At 43.0% G+C, this 18,831-nt stretch overlaps 1 protein-coding gene across 2 annotated transcripts in view; it reads left to right on the top strand.

The window, feature by feature from the left end:
• Window positions 1-3,414, top strand: part of LOC126528573 (corticotropin-releasing factor receptor 1-like) — a 274,062-nt gene extending 270,648 nt beyond the window's left edge. Inside the window, exons 14-15 of one of the 2 annotated variants that reach the window (XM_055069140.2) lie at window positions 1,731-1,918; window positions 3,118-3,414. In XM_055069140.2, coding sequence (XP_054925115.1) covers window positions 1,731-1,918; window positions 3,118-3,330 — 401 coding nt within the window. In that variant the 3' untranslated portion in view covers window positions 3,331-3,414. Of the gene's footprint in view, window positions 1-1,730; window positions 1,919-3,117 lie in introns of those variants that run through there. The other variant, XM_055069141.2, reaches the window with a different exon arrangement.
• Window positions 3,415-18,831: the final 15,417 nt, after the last annotated feature.

Here is an 18,831-nt window from a genome sequence, read left to right as displayed (position 1 = left end):
AACGGACGACCGATTTCCTCTGGGGAGCATTGCCCGATAGCCGACCTCGTTGATATATCTCGCGTTTCCACAACCCCATTACCTCTGGTACGGCCACGATTCATCCACATTTTAATCAACGTTTATCCTCGTCATTATTGTCGATGTACTCCGGCGAGGGAAATTATACTCTTCATTTATACAGGCTGACCTCAAAGTTCTGAAAGGCTACATACCATTCCCACAGTGCCAGCTGCCACGGGGGAAAGTCGGAGGGAATCTGGCGATCACCCACTTTTACAAGCGACATTTTGCTGCCCATGGTGGCGCACTCCAACGACAGCGCTAAGGTTGCCACTTATTCCCGCGTTCCATTCCTGCGTGCGTGGCCTAATGTAAACTGGCGTGTGTGGTACGTTTAGCGCCCTATGGTTTGGTCAGTGTGGACAGATTGTTGGGAGGTTTTATTGAGAAAGGCAAAGATTGTTTATGTTGATGACGTTGGTGGGGTCATTCTTCAGTGTCGTTTAATTGGTCAGCGTCACGGTGATGTAATGAAGCAGATGTCGTCTGCTCAGTAAATGAGATATACATTTTAAATATTACCCACAATCATAGTACAGACAGTAAAACATTAGCAAAATGAACATAGAAAGGTTTGTCAAGTCAAGAAAACAATGTTACGAAGTAAAAAAAAGAGATTACGGCCGGGAAAATCCCCGCCACAACATTTGCAGTAACCTGTTGCAGCAGTAGTCCACATGGTCAAATTCTGTGTGGCTTAGGCTTGTGCATTTGGATGCGCGACGCTCAACACGAATAGGCGGCGCCACATATTGGCTATCGTTAGTTATCATCTACGGTTTCACCATTTTAATCATCTATTATGAGGACAACCTCTCGCCACTTTTTCTTCCTTTCACCAATACGTATACTACATGCATGAGTGAAATCATGGACGTAGTAAAAACTGCATTTTTGCATTCAAACGATCCCAGTGTTTAAACAAGTCCCTCTGACTGCACCATTCATAGGCTACTTCTGGGCTACTTCTTCGCCACTTGTCTGGCCTTTCTTTTGGGGTCTATTCGTGTGCTAGCGAATCGAACGGCTCGCTCTTACCACTAGTGAAGAAAGGCGTGTCTGAAGTGGACCTCAGATGTAGGCCAGCGTTCGGGTTGTTTGATTCCACTTTGCACCCTATTCAATTCTCCTGTAAACAAACAGTTGCCGTACTTCTAGGGAAAAGTCGCAGGCTTGTCCGACTGGACAGGCACCGACAACGATAGCAGAGTATCAAAATATTCCGCCAAGTAAGGCTTCCAGTTTCACAGGAAGCGTAAATTGCAGTAAACGTTCGCTTACTAGCTAAAGGCGCGGGTGTCACGCGCCCAAGAACTAGCACGAACATGGTTCACTCGATGACCTCGAACCCTCACTTGACCTCCAACACAGGACGCGCGATCCGTACATGCTCCCCGCAGCCGCGAGATAGCGTCGCGGCGACGACGCAAACACGTATGAATTGTCCACACGCTTGCTGTCGCAATAAAAGTACTATCAATCGAAAATACAACTTTTTGAAAGTCCATAGACCGACATAAAGATTCATAGATTCGACGATACTCCTGGCAACTTGTAATCTGTGAACAATGCACTTTTATTAATGACATCCACTGCCAGTGTGGCGGCACGCGCGAATTGTTCTTCACTTGCGCTCGGTGTTTTCCATTGTCCCAACTTCCCCGCAGATTCGACGACCGACAGAACCGACATGAGTCACCTTATCCACTCGGACAACTGCCAGTTCCAGGACAACAGCAGTTGCCCGGTCCTCCGGGAAAATATTGCCTGCCGAAACTTTAGCGCGGTCATCTACTTGAACGATGTCCACGGAGGCGAGATGGTCCTGGCGACGGCACCACGGACCAGTATCCGCGTTAGTTTTTTTTTTCTTTTTTTTTTTTTTTTTACGTGCGAAGAACGAAAGATCTGATTATGAGACATGCCAGTGTTGGGGGAATCGGGATGCTTTTCTTATTAACAATAACTCTGAACTATATTACCTTTTTAGTTACAAATTTTAGGGTGCGTTTATATTGGAAAGTTGAAGGGAATCATCATGAAAGTCTTTATTTCGGGAGAAGGGGGGTTCTACATTTCAAAATGTTCGTGTGTGTTGAAATAAAATGCAAATAATCATTCGTTCAATTTAACTCACTGTGCACGCGACAGGCACCGTGACTCTTCGTCAAACCAACGCATCCTAGACAAGTCCGGCTCCTCTGTGACTTGTGAAAGTGTGGCGTCAAATACTCTCTTCGCGCTTGCCTCTTTTCACGGGCCAATTCCGACTGGCGGTTCGCGCAACTCAGGACCGCATACATAGCCAAGTCACTTTAGCAAAAGAGGCGAAAAACACCGCCTTATCGCGCAATATGGCGAAGCTTCTGCGTGTGTAATCAATTTATTTTGACGAGTAATTTAACGCTAGTTATTTCGGCCTACTTGGCCACCTTGAAATGTACAAACGTGGAACTAGACTGTTGTGGAGGTTCCGTTCAATCTTCTCATACAAATGTATGCCGTAATTTAAGAGGTTAATAATTATTCTAATTCGTTTATAACAGTGATTTGACTGCTATAGTTCTTTTCTGTAAATGATGTCCACCTAGGCAGATAATTCATTAATAATTTAAATTGCGGGGATTCTGCGTGCCAGAACCACGATATGATTGTGAGGCACGCCGTAGTTGGAGACTCCGGATTTATTTTTACCACCTTGAATGCGCCCAGCGCAGAATACGCGGGCGGGTTTCTTTTTCTTTTTTTCATTTCCTTCCGACCGGAACGACGGCCGCCATGACCGTGTTTTGACCTCGCACCCTCGGACTTAGCATCAAACGCCAAAGCCCGCCAGACCGGTATAGATAATTTGCACTGTCATGGTACACTGAGAAAGTATCGTAGAATTTTTCTTGCTTTTTACAGTTTCAAGCGATAAACAGAAACGTGCTCTATCGTTTCATTACACAATGTGGAACTGGACAGGAGCGCGGTTACCGACAGTCTACAATAACGGTTGACGAGCGAGTGGCTGCCGGCGATGACGTCCATTCTTCCTGGACGCGCGTGCAGGCCGTCATCGCACCCAAGTGCGGTCGCATGGTAGCCCTGAACAGCCGCAACCCCCACGGAGTGCTGCCCGTCTTCTCGGGGCACCGCTGCGCCCTCCTCACGTGGATGACGTACGAGAGCGGTGAACAAGACTCGGCGTTGTCGGATTGCTGGAGGATGATGGGATACGTGGACGGTGACGGGTACTACCGCAACGCGAGCCAATACCAATGAGCTCCAGCGAACACCGAGTTTGCTGACTAGCGCGCGAGAAACGGCGACGTCTGACGCCCGCTTATTAAACATGACCACAAATGCCCCGCGGCTCTATTTTTCATCAGGCCGCTTGCGCCTGCCAGCGCCGATTGACCGTTCGACTTTTCCAGCCTCATTCAAGATTTCCAGTTACCTGAAGCTTTGTTTAATGCACATTCACTGCTCGTATTAAGAACGTTTATTTTAGTCACCCGTTATAGCTCCGGAATACATCCGGATCTGAGGCCGGGATTCCATCCTGCGACCTCGTAGTCAGCAGTAGAATGCCACTTCCACGTGCGTATGCCTGCCAACCTATTTAAGATTTGTAAGACCGAGCCGACACCCCGACACAACCCACACACAAAAAAAAAGGGGGGGGGGGGGTAGGGGGTTGTTGCATGAAGGTTTCTTTTAACACGAACCTTTAAGTGATAGATACGCACTTTATTAATGACCCGTTAGACCTTTATAACATTTAGACAAACTAGCAGTAGCAAACTTAGAACAGCAGAAAGTGACAAGCAACTAAACAAATAGCAATGACTTTTTACTTGAGCTTGTTGCTGCTGATGGCGGTGTCTTCACGAAGTTGTCATTATAAATTTGCTCAAGTAACCCTCCGGCATCCCTTTACCATCAGAAGACTTCAAAGGGCGAGCAACTAGACCGATTTGAGCGAAGCATTTTCGCGAACAGAATTCATTTTTTCGTAAAAGTTGATGCAACGTTTGTAAAATCGTAGAATAAGCCCAGATTCGTAAACTTAACGAAAAAAAGAAATCGGGACGGTCGGCAGGTATGTGTAAACACAATGGGTTATAATCTCTTATTCTGACTGGGCTATTTGCGTGCGTTCCCCCCTTTACGGCCTTCGCAAATGGTGGGCATGCCACCGTTGACACCGTACACCAACCCCTGCGCTGAAGCTCACTCCCATGGCGCTGAGGCGCGTTCAACACAACACGCGTCAGTTATCGACTATGCTGGCTGAGGTCCTTGCGTTTCGTCATTGTTCAGACAGACAGTGCCAAAGAGCTCACGCAGTGCTTCTGAAAATGATATGAGCTTTGCAGAGCTCGCGGGAAAACTTTATCTGTTCTGTAGCCACCGCGTCAGCATCCACTAAAATTCCGCGTTTTACTAGCAAGAAATATTGGCAGAAGGAGCACAATTAGGACAATGCTTTTCTTTTTCTTTAGCACCGCTATGTCTGGCATACCTTGAATCTGGCTCCGTGGCAATGGTGTACTGCTGTGGTGCCGTTTTGCAAGTCCCCGCTGGACATAACTTTGGTTGCTATACCCAGTAGAGCTGTTGCTCTCGATTACCAATATATGACTATGTTTGACTTGGCTAAAACACCAAAAGACAAGCGGCCTTCATCATCCAAACCCTCACTTCTGGTACTCCTGAACCGAATTGACAGTTTTTTTTTAATAAAGCGGCGCAACATCTCTCATTGGTGAACGTCATTGTGACACCCTATCTGGAAGATGTCTGGGTTGAAAACGAGCATGCGATGAAAAGCGAGCGACCGGCAAGCGCGCCTTTTTACCTTCGCCTCTCCTTTAGAACTGCTCCTAGCCGCCCTTCTCTCCCGCCTCCATGTCGTCCTACAGTTCTCCGAATGTCCCTCTCCCAGCTGCCACCGCCTCAACTACGTCAAAGTAGCGCCGTTTCGCAGGAATGCGAGAAAATTTGCATCATCGTAATTACGTGACGTACTAACAGCGCACCAATTTTCCTTGGAGGCCGGCAAATCCCATCGTTGGAGCTTTCAAAAAATGAAGGCGTCTACTAGACGTTTCGCAGACGTCGCTCTCAAACACTTAACTGTCCACCTAAAGTTAAAAACTCTACCTACTTTTCTCTCTGAAACATCTAAGGGACATTCATCGGACGCTCAATATGGTATTTTTTATGCGTATTCGAGCATCTGTGATACGTCTATAAGATGCAGCTCTCGGATATTTGACATCCGTGGGATATCCGTGGGACGTTATTTGGCTGTTGTATCCTATGACAGTTTTAGGCAGTGGCTTTTGAACGTGTTTTCTTTTTTCTGTGCACGTTGCTGTGCCAGCGGACATTACCTCGCATCACATTGCAGCTGAATCTTCTCAGCGGGCATTCGCAGCGCACGGTACATACACGAAACGCTACGCATTACATCTATAATATTACATATATGCAAGGGCGAGGAGGCTATGGCAATGCGTAACAGGCATATACATCGCATGCGAACGCATGCGGCAAAATGGGAGTCCGCTGACCTGGGTTGCCTTAGTCAAGACTTTCCGCCTGGCCCAGGTAGGATATCCAACTAATCAATTAAGGTCACTGATAGCAGAATTAAAATACATGTAGCATACGGTGTACTCATGAGCTGGAGTGTTCTAGCTTTCTATGGCGATTTGAACATTTTAGAAAGCATATATGCTTCTTTTTTTCTAGAAAACCATTAAAAGGCTGAAAGCATCGGGAGGACGTCAGTGTTGTACACAGGTATCTTCTGCTTGGTCAACATCGTTTAATCTATTGCATTTGTTCATTCGGCGATGTTTGTAACATTTGAAGCAGGTATGGCCATACCTCTGTGCACATCCACAGAGAGACTGATGGCTCTAGGAGAGCACAACACATGGGCAGAACTGGCGGAAGCGGTGCGAACCTCTCAAATTGAGAGTCTTAGCACCACGAGGACAGGAAGAGCCATATTGGCCAAAGTTGGAATAAATCCGGACAGAGGCCCCACCCAAAAGTGGAAGTAGATAGGGAAGTGAGGAAAAATCTGATTATCCCCCCACCCCTGCCAAAAATATGCACCCGGAACATAGCAAAGACAGGAGGCATAAACGAGCCGAAGAATTAAAATTAGATTCGCTAAAATTTCGGAAAATTAGGTGGCCTATGTAGACGCGGCGGGAGGTAGCGGCAGTTTTACGGTGGCAACAGCCGTCAGTGGCCGGGGTATTCCCGTAACCGCTGTCACTCTGCGCGGGCGCAGCATAGAAGTTGCCGAGGAATTTGCGATCGCATTAGCTTGCGCTTGAACGGACGTTAAATTTGTGATCAGTGACAGCAAAACTGCCATACGAAATTTTAGCAAGGGAAGGATCTCGCCCTTAGCGGCCAGAATCCTAGGCCAGAGAAAGTTAAATAGAAAAATTCAAATAATTTGGGCTCCGGCGCACGAAGCCGTCCCCGGCAACGAGGCGGCCCACGAGCTGGCTCGAGATCTCTACCGCCGAGCCGCTACGAGGCCCCTCGATGACCGAGGGAGCGGAGAGCGCATGCTAAAATATGGGGAGATCACGCAGCATTATAGATTGGCTCGTAGACTGGTATCCCCGCCAGGCCCTAAATTAAACAACAGACAAGCAGTCGCGTGGAGACGACTACAAACTTATACGTATCCGCACCCGGTTATGGCGAACCACATGTTCCCCGAGGCCAGGAGCGATTTCACACAGAACATATCGTGAAATCGTCACAAAGCTCCACCCAAGAAACCATCCGTTGGTCATGAAAATAAAAAACGGCAACATTCCCTTACTTTCTTGTGCTGATCTGCACTTGGTGCTAATGAACCAATGTCTATTGTGCAAACATTCTGTTCCTTTATTTGAAGTTTATTTGAAGGTATTGAAGTTTGTCAGTGCAATTTGCACAGACACAATGGACGTGCATTCACTGGCTACAAGCTACTGCATGCTTGAATTGATATGTGACAGATTGTATTACAACATATCCGTACCTACTTATGTCTTGCGCTATATGAACCTGCCCTTAATTTTATTGTCACGTCCTGTTTCAGCAGTTAATAATTAAGAAAGGCAAATACAAAACAACAAAGTAAACCCTTTTGAACGCGAGATCCCTGTACTTAAGCTTAGTCACATGATAATCTTGGTTTGGGTAAATAAAAATGCAGCTACTAGGTACCTGTTCATGTTACCCTATCAACTTTTCATTTTTTTATGTAACTGGGCATTGGCTAGCTAGGTTGCCACTAAATGAACATTCAGTCCATGTCCAACTCAATCAAATAACTAGAGTTTGCTATAGCTCATGCATGCATCCTATGCAGACGGTTTTTTTTTTTTTTACCTAGGAAAAGAATAAAAAGAAAACAGACGTATGGATGGTGCTGACAGCATCAAAAAGCGTCAAGGCGATCATCCTTGATAGTCTTTAATTGCTGAGAGAGGGGGCACGCCTGCATGCACTTTGACCATAGGCTGTATAATGTTTAAATGCTCAATGAGATCATGACTAAGTAGTGAAGGGGCACTAGATTGGCTATCCAGGCCGTCTTGAATGGGCATTCCGGCCTTGTGTGCCCCCGTAAACCTCTGTCCTCTCTTAACAGCATGAATAAGGTTAAAACACTGCTATTTGTGATAAACGAGAAGAAAGGGGGTTAACCGAGGGGCCCGATTTTTATTAGTCATATCATAACAAGCCAACAAACACTGACACCAAGGACAACATAGGGGGAATTACTTGTGCTTAATAAATGAAATAAACAAACGATAAATTATAGGAAATTAAAGTGGATGAAAAAACAACTTGCCGCAGGAGGGAACCGAACCCAGAACCTTCGCATTTCGCGTGCGATGCTCTACCAATTGAGCTACAGCGGCGCCGTTTCCCCTTCCGCTTTCTTGGTTATATATATGCCCAGTAGAACCTTGGGAGTGTTAGCCAGCGCCACCACTCACAGACCTTGGCGGCGGAGATGGAACGTCCTTTTTGCCGCAGGCGTCACGAGGACGTGATCGTTTTGGGTGAAGGCAACTGGTCAATAAACCCGCACATGCTATCTGAAGGCATCAATTTTGCCGGATTCGAGACCCTCGTTATGTAATAAACGAGAAGAAAAGGGGTTAACCGAGGGGCCCGATTTTTATTAGTCATATCATAACAAGCCAACAAACACTGACACCAAGGACAACATAGGGGAAATTACTTGTGCTTAATAAATGAAATAAAGAAACGATAAATTAATGGAAATTAAAGTGGATGAAAAAACAACTTGCTGCAAGGTGGGAACCAAACCTACAACCTTCGCATTTCGCGGTAGAGCATCGCGGTCGTGGTAGAGCATCGCACGCAAAATGCGAAGGTTGTGAGTTCGGTTCCCACCTGCGGCAAATTTTTTTCTCATCCACTTTAATTTCCATTAATTTATCGTTTCTTTATTTCATTTATTAAGCACAAGTAATTTCCCCTATTTTGTGCTTGGTGTCAGTGTTTGTTGGCTTCTTATGCTATTTGTGATGGCACTTGTGGTGACTGAGCCACATACGTTCAAACACTGCTCTGGGAAAAATTGAAAAAGGTGGGAGGCGCTGGGCTGTGAGAATGCCAATTCCGCATATTATATAGAAAGGTATACTGCTCTAATAAAATTCTGTAAAATTGCGAAATAGCTAGCAATTGAACCCACTTGGTGCTGCGGGGATTTGATTTGCTGTCAAATGTGTAAAAGGGGGCAGCCTTTTTTACCCTGTGTTGTGGTCCTCTACACGGTGACTTTTATAGAGTGCTAACACTTAAGCTTTAATACTGACTTTACGTGCATTTTCTTGCTGCAGAGAGTATGCTTCTTTGAAAAGGCTCTCATACACAGGCGTCAGCCATGCACTGCCACGCGAGGAGTGGGGACTGACATGGAGGACGTCGTAGCAGACAGCGCAGTTGTCGCCACCTTGGACGAAGCTGCAGGCGAGTGATGCATCGAGAGCCATAAGGGGCCTTCTAAAGCTATGGCCTGTAGCACCCGTGTGTGGAATGGCAAGGAAAATGGACATTTGCATTGGCAAACGTGCGTTTGTCATCCAACCATCATGTCAAATTCTGTCACCCAGCCATGCAACATCATTTTATTCATGCATAACTACAAAGCAAGAAAATTGGGTTATTCTTAGTACATGTACGGCAAAAGTGGACCTTGATTCAAAGATCTTTGGTTTCGACAAGTATAGGACAACACCGGTGCTTCACTAAAATACACAACACATTTGAACAACTTTCTTGGCTATATTTCACAGCAGAAAGCTAGTAGAGAATAATGTGTTTTTAACAATACTTCTTAGCAGATTAGTTAAATAGAGTACCTGGTCATCAACTGTTTCAATAACAACTTTCAGTGATTTAACTCTGCCATTATTATTATAAAATAAAAATAGCTATAAACACACACATAGGCAAACAAAAAGAAATGTAGGGTGGCAACAGTATCCTGAAAGGTACAGCAGACACGCTCGCTTGATTGAAGAGGAGGAAAAAAAGGAAAACAAGAGGGCAGCTCACTGCACAATGTCTCATCATGCACAGGTTCAATACAGTAGCTAATGATGATGCAGACAAGTCACAGGAGAAATGGCCCATAACAGACTGCGCTTGCACACACATGTGCATTCTACAATTTCCATGATTGTCCATGTGTAGGCTACCTGCGCTATGCAAGTGGCTATTTCGAAGATCACAAATACATCATGGCCTGTAAGAAAGAAAATAAGAGTTAGTATTTTTGCAATAGCAGCATCTCCACTCTACGCTTTTTAAGTGATTGACTATGATCCTGCAAACAGGCACTCGGGTTAACCATAATTTTCCATACATTTTCTGTTTCAGTGCAATTTCCTGTAAGTCAAAATGAAACAATAAATGAAGCTTGAAGATTAATTGAGCAAGAATTAGTGAAGAAATTAAGACATCGCCGGCACTGTGTGACAGCTCAAAAAGAGTGTACTGACATTATATATTTGCCTTATTGATACCGACCTGCATAAGTACAACCTGTGATCAATAACAACGGGGAATGAATTGCTGGCGTGCGGTGTAAATAATACTACTGGTTGACGGTTCGGTCAGTGAAACCCAAGGTTTGTCAGTCGCCATGCGAGAGGCCATGTGGCTCTCCAGGAGTGCATACCCATATATTACCCGCATGTTCATTTTCCTTTTTTCACCACATGGTGTACAACCTTAAAGAATTCGAAATTCCTACCCTTACGTATGCCATGACACAGGACTAAATAAAATCCAGTAAAAGAAGCACACCCTGAGACTGTCGATTCACCTCGGTACTTAGAAACACGAGTGCACTTATGTATCAGCCTTAGCTACTCAAACGATGTAAAATGTGTGGATGCTTTTATGAGAAAACTACTGAACCAATTTGAATGAAATCTGTCGCATTTAAAAGGCAAAGTTCAATCACAGTGACTGCAGCAAGGACAATTATGATGTATGGCATGAAATTTTCATACGAAAATTGCCGGTAATTGTTAAATATAAAAAAATTTATTACGAAGTTTAAAAATCCATAAGTAAGCATAAAAAACAAATATCGAATTATCAACCTTTTCATGCTAGCTGTACACTTGCTCTGTCAGAAAATGTGTTTTGCTATGTTTTATTGTCATTGCAGTTTTATTGTAATGTATTTGAATACATAACCTAAGCAATCCCATTTTTAAAGAGTACACCAAGTTCCCACTGGGAGCCCAGGCTAGGGCCAGTCTCTGGCATGTAATGGTATGCTGGGGCCAAAAAATTAGGCCTGTGCAGTGCTCTAGCGTGGATTGTACAGGAGTGTTGGGTCCTGAGGTCTCAATTTTCTTTCTTTTTTTTCTGAGCAATGACAGGTCGGAATCACACTCCAGTAGGAGTGTTTTCTTGCAAAGCCGCCTGAGAAATAGTCAGCACCTAATATCAGCTAAGTACCACGGAATGTGCACAAAAAAAGCTGAATGTTTTATGAAACTTCTTTCCTTGGTGCGGTAATGTCGTAACTGATGTGAAGAAAATGGGAAAACAGACAACATTCCGAATGATGTTAGTGGCTGCCCAGTGCTGTGTGCATCTCCCAATACTGTGGAATACCCACAGTAACCCCGCTAGCTATGACATGTTACTTTTACATAACCTTTGTGTATATTGCAGTAAGCCTGCGCGAAACATGATACTATTATCCGTTCATGCAAACAACCTAACACTAGTAACCTGCACAACACTTGTTCGCCAGTCCGCATATCAGGATATCTCAGCAGGTGATTCCGGCCGGAGGCAAGGCCCACTGCTACTTCTCAAACCCACGTACCAGCAGTTATCTCTACCTGGTCTCCATACATGACATCACTCAACATCACCTATGACTTCTGAAGAGTTCTGGTGCTCACTTGCTCATGTCCTTGCCATGGTGTACAAATGTCCACTAGTCCTTTTAGGTGTTACTCATCCTAAACTGCAACTCTGACACTGGGTGTATTATGCTTTAGAACAAGCTCTGCTTAAGCTATGCATTTCAGCTTGTGAACAGGTTGAGAAGATTACAGCAGCCGCAATGGTTTAGTTGTACTAGGCCATTGGGTAACATGATAGTTTTACTGTGTTAATAAGAAAAATCACATAAGCACTTCAACCTAGGTTGCACAATCATGTCAAATATGAACTGTACCACCCATGCATGGATAAATTTGTAGTAAAGACAAGAAATTTCGTACCTACTACTGTGCTCTGGTCTCAATTGTATGTTTATGTTTTCTTTCCTAACTTCTCACACTGCGTAATTTCAAGAAACTTATTTCAACAATCACGAACACGTTAAGGCCAATCCACGTGCAAGGTAAGCCGAGCCTTCGAAATTAGTGACATAGCTGTGAAGTCATGACGGCAGTTTTTAAAAATTCTCGTAAACAATAGTGGCAAATTCTCTCAGGGTAATCTTACAAAAATATCTGAGGCTGAAAAAGCCAGAAAATACTCAATGCAGTTTAAAAATGACGTAATGCCATAAGAAAATTAATAAATCACTTAATTTACAAAAGCAACTGCAAGCCCCTGACCTTTATGACTTCGTCCCTCTGTGACAGGACATGTGGCTGGAGAGCCTGTACTTCCGCGAAAAGGATGCACCACAGTGCATGCAGGAAAAGGGACGCTCACTTGTGTGACTTCGCACATGTCGTATCATGGCACCCCTTTGAATGAATCTGCACGGGCAAAGGTGGCACTTGAAGGGGCGCTCGCCTATGTGGCTGCGTACATGCTCATTCAGATGGCCACTCTGAGTGAATGTGCTCGGGCAAATATGGCACTTGTAGGGGCGCTCTCCCGTGTGTGTGCGCAGGTGTTTCCCCATGCGCGACTTGTACTCAGTCACATAGTGGCACAGCCGGCAGGAATGCAGCCTGCCACGCATTGACACGAGCAACTGGTACTGCTCCTGGGCTCCCACAGGCGACAAACCTGCAAATTCACAGCGAACAGATGAAGGTGATGCAAAAAATATGCACTACACTTGACAAACGAAAATAATTAACACTAGTAGGCAAAATATGTCATAACCTTCATCTAGCCCACCCACACTTTACTGTGATGGCAACACCACACGGACGCAGTACATGTCCCACACAAGTTTCTGTCTCTCTATACAAAAACACTATCCTGAATGCTACATACAAACCTCTGCTGACAATACACAAATGGTAAATTTGGCATGCAATTATGGTATCATGCCCTAATAGTCAAATTACCTTGTTTATGTAACACTGCATTACAAACTCACCTATTGAGATAAGTTTACTTATCTATTAAACTTATTACATGTTTCTCTGGCATAGAATTTACACAATGCTGCACAATAAAAGCATCAACTGATATTTGACATGAAGCATATGAAATGAATTATGAATAAAATGTGAATGAAATAAATTAATATGAAAGGAAATGAAGCACATATGAAAGGAAAGAAAAGAGAGTAAACACAGCAGTTACAGAGATTAGAATGGCACCAAATTTGCTGATGAAGGAGAATACAAGCACATTTCCAAGAATTAAGAAAAGGATTGTTTGTTTCTGTTAGAGTGCTGTAAACATTTTCCATTATTGTTTTTCCTGCGTTTCAATGAAAGTAAGATGCAACTACAGAGTGCTGAAGATGACTTGTTCACCAATCAGTCTTTCTGACACACATATCCACATGAATAACTAACTACCTTACCATACATAACCCACTATCCTGAATGCATACAACCTACAAACTGGCTATACATAGGAGCCAGATTTGGCAAGCCATTTGATTTGTCTAAACCATCAAAGTACTTTGCATATTTAATACTGCCCACTGCACTCATCTATTTAACTAAGCACTGCATGCTTTCTGGATCAGAGTACTTATATTATGCGGCATAACATAATCCCTAACTCATGTAATAGACATATGAAGGAATGTAAAAGAAGTGACCATGAATGAACATGGAAAGACATAGAAAAAATAATATTAATAGAAATAGGACTGGAACCACGTTTCATGATGGAGAATAATACAATCACATTTCTGTGCATTAAGGAAAGGAGTGCTTCTTTGTTAGTGGCACTGTAATCTTACTGCATAAGAACTTTTTTCCTTAGTGCAGTGAAAGCAAAATGGTGCTGTCGAGTGCTCAAGGTAAACTATCTACAAATTAGTTCCTCTCGGCGGCCCTGCCACATTCACATGCATTCTGGTGAACAGATCTTAAAAAAGGCACAATTATGTCCGATGTGTTGATTTGATGAAACTACATTCTCTACCAGTACATTGCAGTGCCTTTCTTCTTTATCTATTGATTACAACTTAGTCACTGCAATAAACCTGTTCTTTTTCCTACTACTCCAATAAACAAAGCAACAAGTAGATTTGCAATTTCACTAGTTGCAAACTAATCAAGCAGAACCAGAAGTGAGTAAACACAGTCACGTCACCATCACAGTATTAAAACAAATATAAACAAACTGTAGTGTCATGTAACAAGGCAAACAGAGGGATACTCTTTAAGAAGCTAGTGCGATGAATTTCTGGTAATGTCCAAAGCCCGCGTAATCTTGAACGCGCTGTAGGAGACATCGACGCATCTGTAACAACACAGAGATCACTGTTAAAGCCAGCACGAATGCAAACAGCACCGCCACAAATATGTTTACCCTTCGTATCAACAAGTTTGTTCAGACTAGAGACACAGGGCTACACTTACCAACACAATCTGATCTCATACATTTATTCATAACCAATTATTCACTCATGTCAAACCTATTTCATCAAACTGGCTTCCTCGACTTTATCATTTGTCAAAAATTGCAGAAGAGCAAATTGAATTTGAGCTGTTGTAATGCAGGAGTGACAGCACGTATGGCCTATAGAGAGGCCTCATAAAACTTCTATAGAGTGTTCACTGAAAGATGCTCTGTAAACATTGCATCAGGTTAGCGTTATTCTTCATTTTGTTAACCACAGCACATCCAAAAATATATATTGTTGTTGCCACAAGGTTGGGAAAGAACATAGCCAATAGGACATTTTGTAGGCCTAACATGTTATGAAATGTACATGTTGAAATGGCAAATATGTTAGCACAGAGGGTATTAATGTTCAAACATAAGGGTAGACTAGCACTTTCACGTTTTGAATTAGAGATATTTAGGTAGGTCAATGAGGTCTACTGAACACAACCATTACAAAATTCTTTTATTTGAATTTTTAATTGCAAGCAGCAGGTAACAAACATGCGTAAGTGTTACAAGCTGCTTCTGTTCTGACAACAGCACGGAAGGTATAAATATGCCTGATGGAATGACATGGGCAAGAGAAGCTGTCCTGATACTCCCCTTATGACTGCTCTGCCATTATGAATTCTTTGCTAGTTAACCAAGGCAAGTCATCAACTGTTACATCCTAGCTGTCTTAACAGCCCAAACATGCCAGTATGAAGTTCCCATTGCACATGCCCAAAATACTCAATGTCAGTTTAGATTGTGGTGGTTAACGCGAATGGAAACAAGGCACTCAATGTAAACCATAGAAATCAGATAATCTCAACACCATTGTCATATTCAGGAACGCCACAGATATTCTATACGTACAGATCAGCAGCTTTGGAAATACTGTGTATACGTAAAATCATGTGGGGCACAATGAAAATATGTATGTGACCAGGCTAAACAATCCGATTTGATATAACCTCATTCAGGTTTGTCACTTCCTATGAATAGGTTGCCAAGTTCTCCAGTCAATTATCACAAATTTCTAGCTTATTGGTTCTTGAGACATCTGAATGCATAAACTGGACACTTAATCGTACATGTAAAACTCTTATCACATGGCAATATTTTGCGAGGCCCGGACTGGAGCATTCATACGTGTCCCTAATACTTTATTTTAGAAATGAGAAGTGCAGCAGAAATGTTGCTGCCCAGATACATTACTGAACAGAAGCATTTTAGTCCACGCTAACAATCGGATTCTGGATCTTTTCTTTTATTATTCTAACCAACTCTGGCTCACTGTAAAAGCATGTAAAGGTTAGTGTATAATGTACATTTTTTATTCAGTCAAGATCAGATTTTTAATACTTTCTTCGGAGAAAATAATCTATATGTAATGTGATATTTTTGAAGAAGCCTTGCCACTTCTTTGCGATTGTTTTTTTTTTCTGGTAAACCAATATCACCTGGTTACACTGCTTTAGCCAATCGTGCTCCTGCCCCCAAATAGCAGTTTAGCTTTTTTTTTTCTTAAGACCACCATGACAAAAGCCCAATAACAATTTGCTTGCCTTAAGGCCATTACAAGCAATGCAAATGTAAATATGAATCAAGAAATAAATGCACTTTGAATCAGTACTTTGTTTTTCTTTGTAGATTTAATGTTGGAACTGATTTAAAACATGTCAACAGCCACTAACAGTTATACACATATTACTCACATGCACGCAGATTGAAACACACAGACGAACACTTTTGCACAAATTATATAAACTACACATACCGTTACACCCTGCTCTAATTTTAGGTGATGATCCGCTAGTCCCATTATGTGACGTCCGTAAATTTCTAGACGACACTAGATTTTTACATAAAATATAGATTATTAACACAGCCTTTCACTTTATAAACTGTATTTTAGAACACCTCGTGTTTGGCGCAACATAGCCTTAGCCGCTTTTGCGCCTTTAAACCCCCATTTAACTAACTAACTGATTTAAAACAATGTTCAAGAAATCGTTAATATGCCGTAAAATGTGCTCAAGAAATTATGCAGCTAATATCAAACAGCTTAATCAAACATCAACATTATGTTCTTCTAAATGACCTCAAATTATGGAGCATCATAACGCACCCTTCGTTTAGAATGCAAAGGCACTTGTCCTTTGGCAACCTGCTTAATGATATACATATCTCACACCAAGATTCTTCCCTGACTGCAACCTAGATGGTACTTAGTAAATGTGCACACCGCACCTTGTAGTTTCACTGCAAGAGCATGCCCACTCATAACCTACAGCTACAAGATGCTAATAAGCACTAAAAGACAGTACAGTCACTGTGTGCGATAAAAAACTAGAAAGGCCCCTTTCTGATGCCACTTCAAGGCTTCACAACAGAGCCTGGAAGGAAGCACATGATGTTTGCTACAAGCACAGCATATAAGCCACACAGTTGTGGTACCTTAACACAACAACAGTGCACTAAGCATGTTTGCTAAAATGTTAAAAAATGCTAGCTTCTGAAGCAGTACAATCCTCGCTTTTACACTACAAACCTGGCGACACCCATTATGCATTGACAAATCACACAACATAGATATGTATCTCGCACTTTTCCAATAAGGCTGCAAAACGACAAATCAAATCCGGAAGGTCCACATAGAAAAAACACCTGAATAGTACTAAAACTTATAAAAAACATATTCATTCTGCAGAGAAAAGAACTTCTAAGATACATTAAGCAAATACCCATTCAAGGATTACTCTACATGGCTTCATACTAAATTTAAGCTGCAAACCCTTGCCCTGATATCTTGTGTAACCCATAACAATGGACGGCCCATACATATGGGTGAGATAAAGGGCTTGTGCCAAAGCCAACACACATTCTACAAGATGCGAGTGTGCATGTGTACGTGCTTGCAGGCATGTATGTAAGCAAGTATTCTGTACGTACAGTAAAACATCGATAACTAAAAGGCCGCGGCACCACGAAAATTCTTCGAATTAAGCGGATTATCAAATTAAACGAAATGAAGCAAAATAAAGCAATCAAGAACTTGCGCAAAAACAAATCACCTTTATTTTCCATGTCTGATAAAGATTAATTGAAGCAACAATTGATGCGGGATTCCTTGGCGCGGTAGTTCATCTCTCCGAAGTGCCATGTTTTTCAACTTGCTCACAACACGTACCATAAAAAATCACCACCGCTGCACTCAACAAAGCTGCGGACGATGTAAACGGAATCGGTAACTGCATCTTAACACACGAACTTTTTCGGTGTCACACGGGCAGGCGCGCTCGTGCTTGACTCCAAAAATACGGGCCTGGTGGCTATTCGGGACTTCATAAACACACCGTAAGGGTTCCCATTAGGCTAATGCATATCCGCGACCAATTTATCGGAGGGATTGAGGTCCCAAAGCTCGATTTTCCGGACTAAATCGCTCGTACCGAGCAAAGCTACGCGTTCATGAAAACCGCCATGTTGGATTTTTCGTTGGCTTGGCTTTTAGTGGACTGGTTTGTAGCCTCCAAGATTCGGACGCGCGTGCTATCACAAATACGGAGCGAGCGTCATAGAATTTCTATGGCCATCGCCATAGAGTTTCTCACTATATTGCACTCACTCACTATATTGCACCATTATTATTACACTATTCTCACTATATTACATATTATAGTAAAAAACTCTATGGCGAACGCCATTCTCTCGTCTCGGAGGCCATGCCCGCTCCTCCTTGGCCGACAAAACGCTCCTGCTGCCCTGCACAGGGGGAGGCACTGTTTATTTATTTATTTATTTTTCGGTCAGAAATTTTGGTTGCTATTTCATACATGGTGTTACACTGAGCAGGTGTGTCTCGCAGACGTTGTTAAACCTTTGCGGGTGTTTGTGCGGCTTTGCATTTGTGCGATGTGTGCCACCTCCTGTGAGTTCGCGAGAGCCAAGTCGTGCGTAGCTCGTTCCTTCGATCTTCTTAACGAACTCCTTTGGCGGAGATCGCCAACGCGGTCACGCTCTTGACTGCATACGGAGACGTCACTCTTGCACAAATCCCTGCAAATCTGATCGCCTCCAAGCGTAATATGAGGCAGGGCATTTATAGTTTTTTAAACCGCTCTAAGCCTAATATGTTTTTTTTTTTTCATGAAGGAGTCTTTTGGACTATGTTTCGACTATGGAAATTGTGGAAGCTGATTTCATCAGAAAACTTGGTAGTACTTGCGTTAGTGCCCCCTCTATCGCGCTGACCCCTGGTGAAGTCACGTATCTAAACAAATAGAAATCGTAATGTTTTTTTTTTTTTTTTTCTGGTGACCGTGCTCTTAGTTCAGTGACTTGCTGTTAGAACACCCCATGTGACTGCCTTTCATTTTCTGCGCATGTCCTTTCTTGTGTATGTTTCGGTCCCCACAAGGTCTGGAATATCGGTCG

The sequence above is a fragment of the Dermacentor andersoni genome, chromosome 9, assembly GCF_023375885.2.
Source record: "Dermacentor andersoni chromosome 9, qqDerAnde1_hic_scaffold, whole genome shotgun sequence".
NCBI lineage: Eukaryota > Metazoa > Arthropoda > Arachnida > Ixodida > Ixodidae > Dermacentor > Dermacentor andersoni.
The sequence above is the reverse complement of the archived record's forward strand: the minus strand, read 5'-3'. Positions and strand labels throughout refer to the sequence as shown.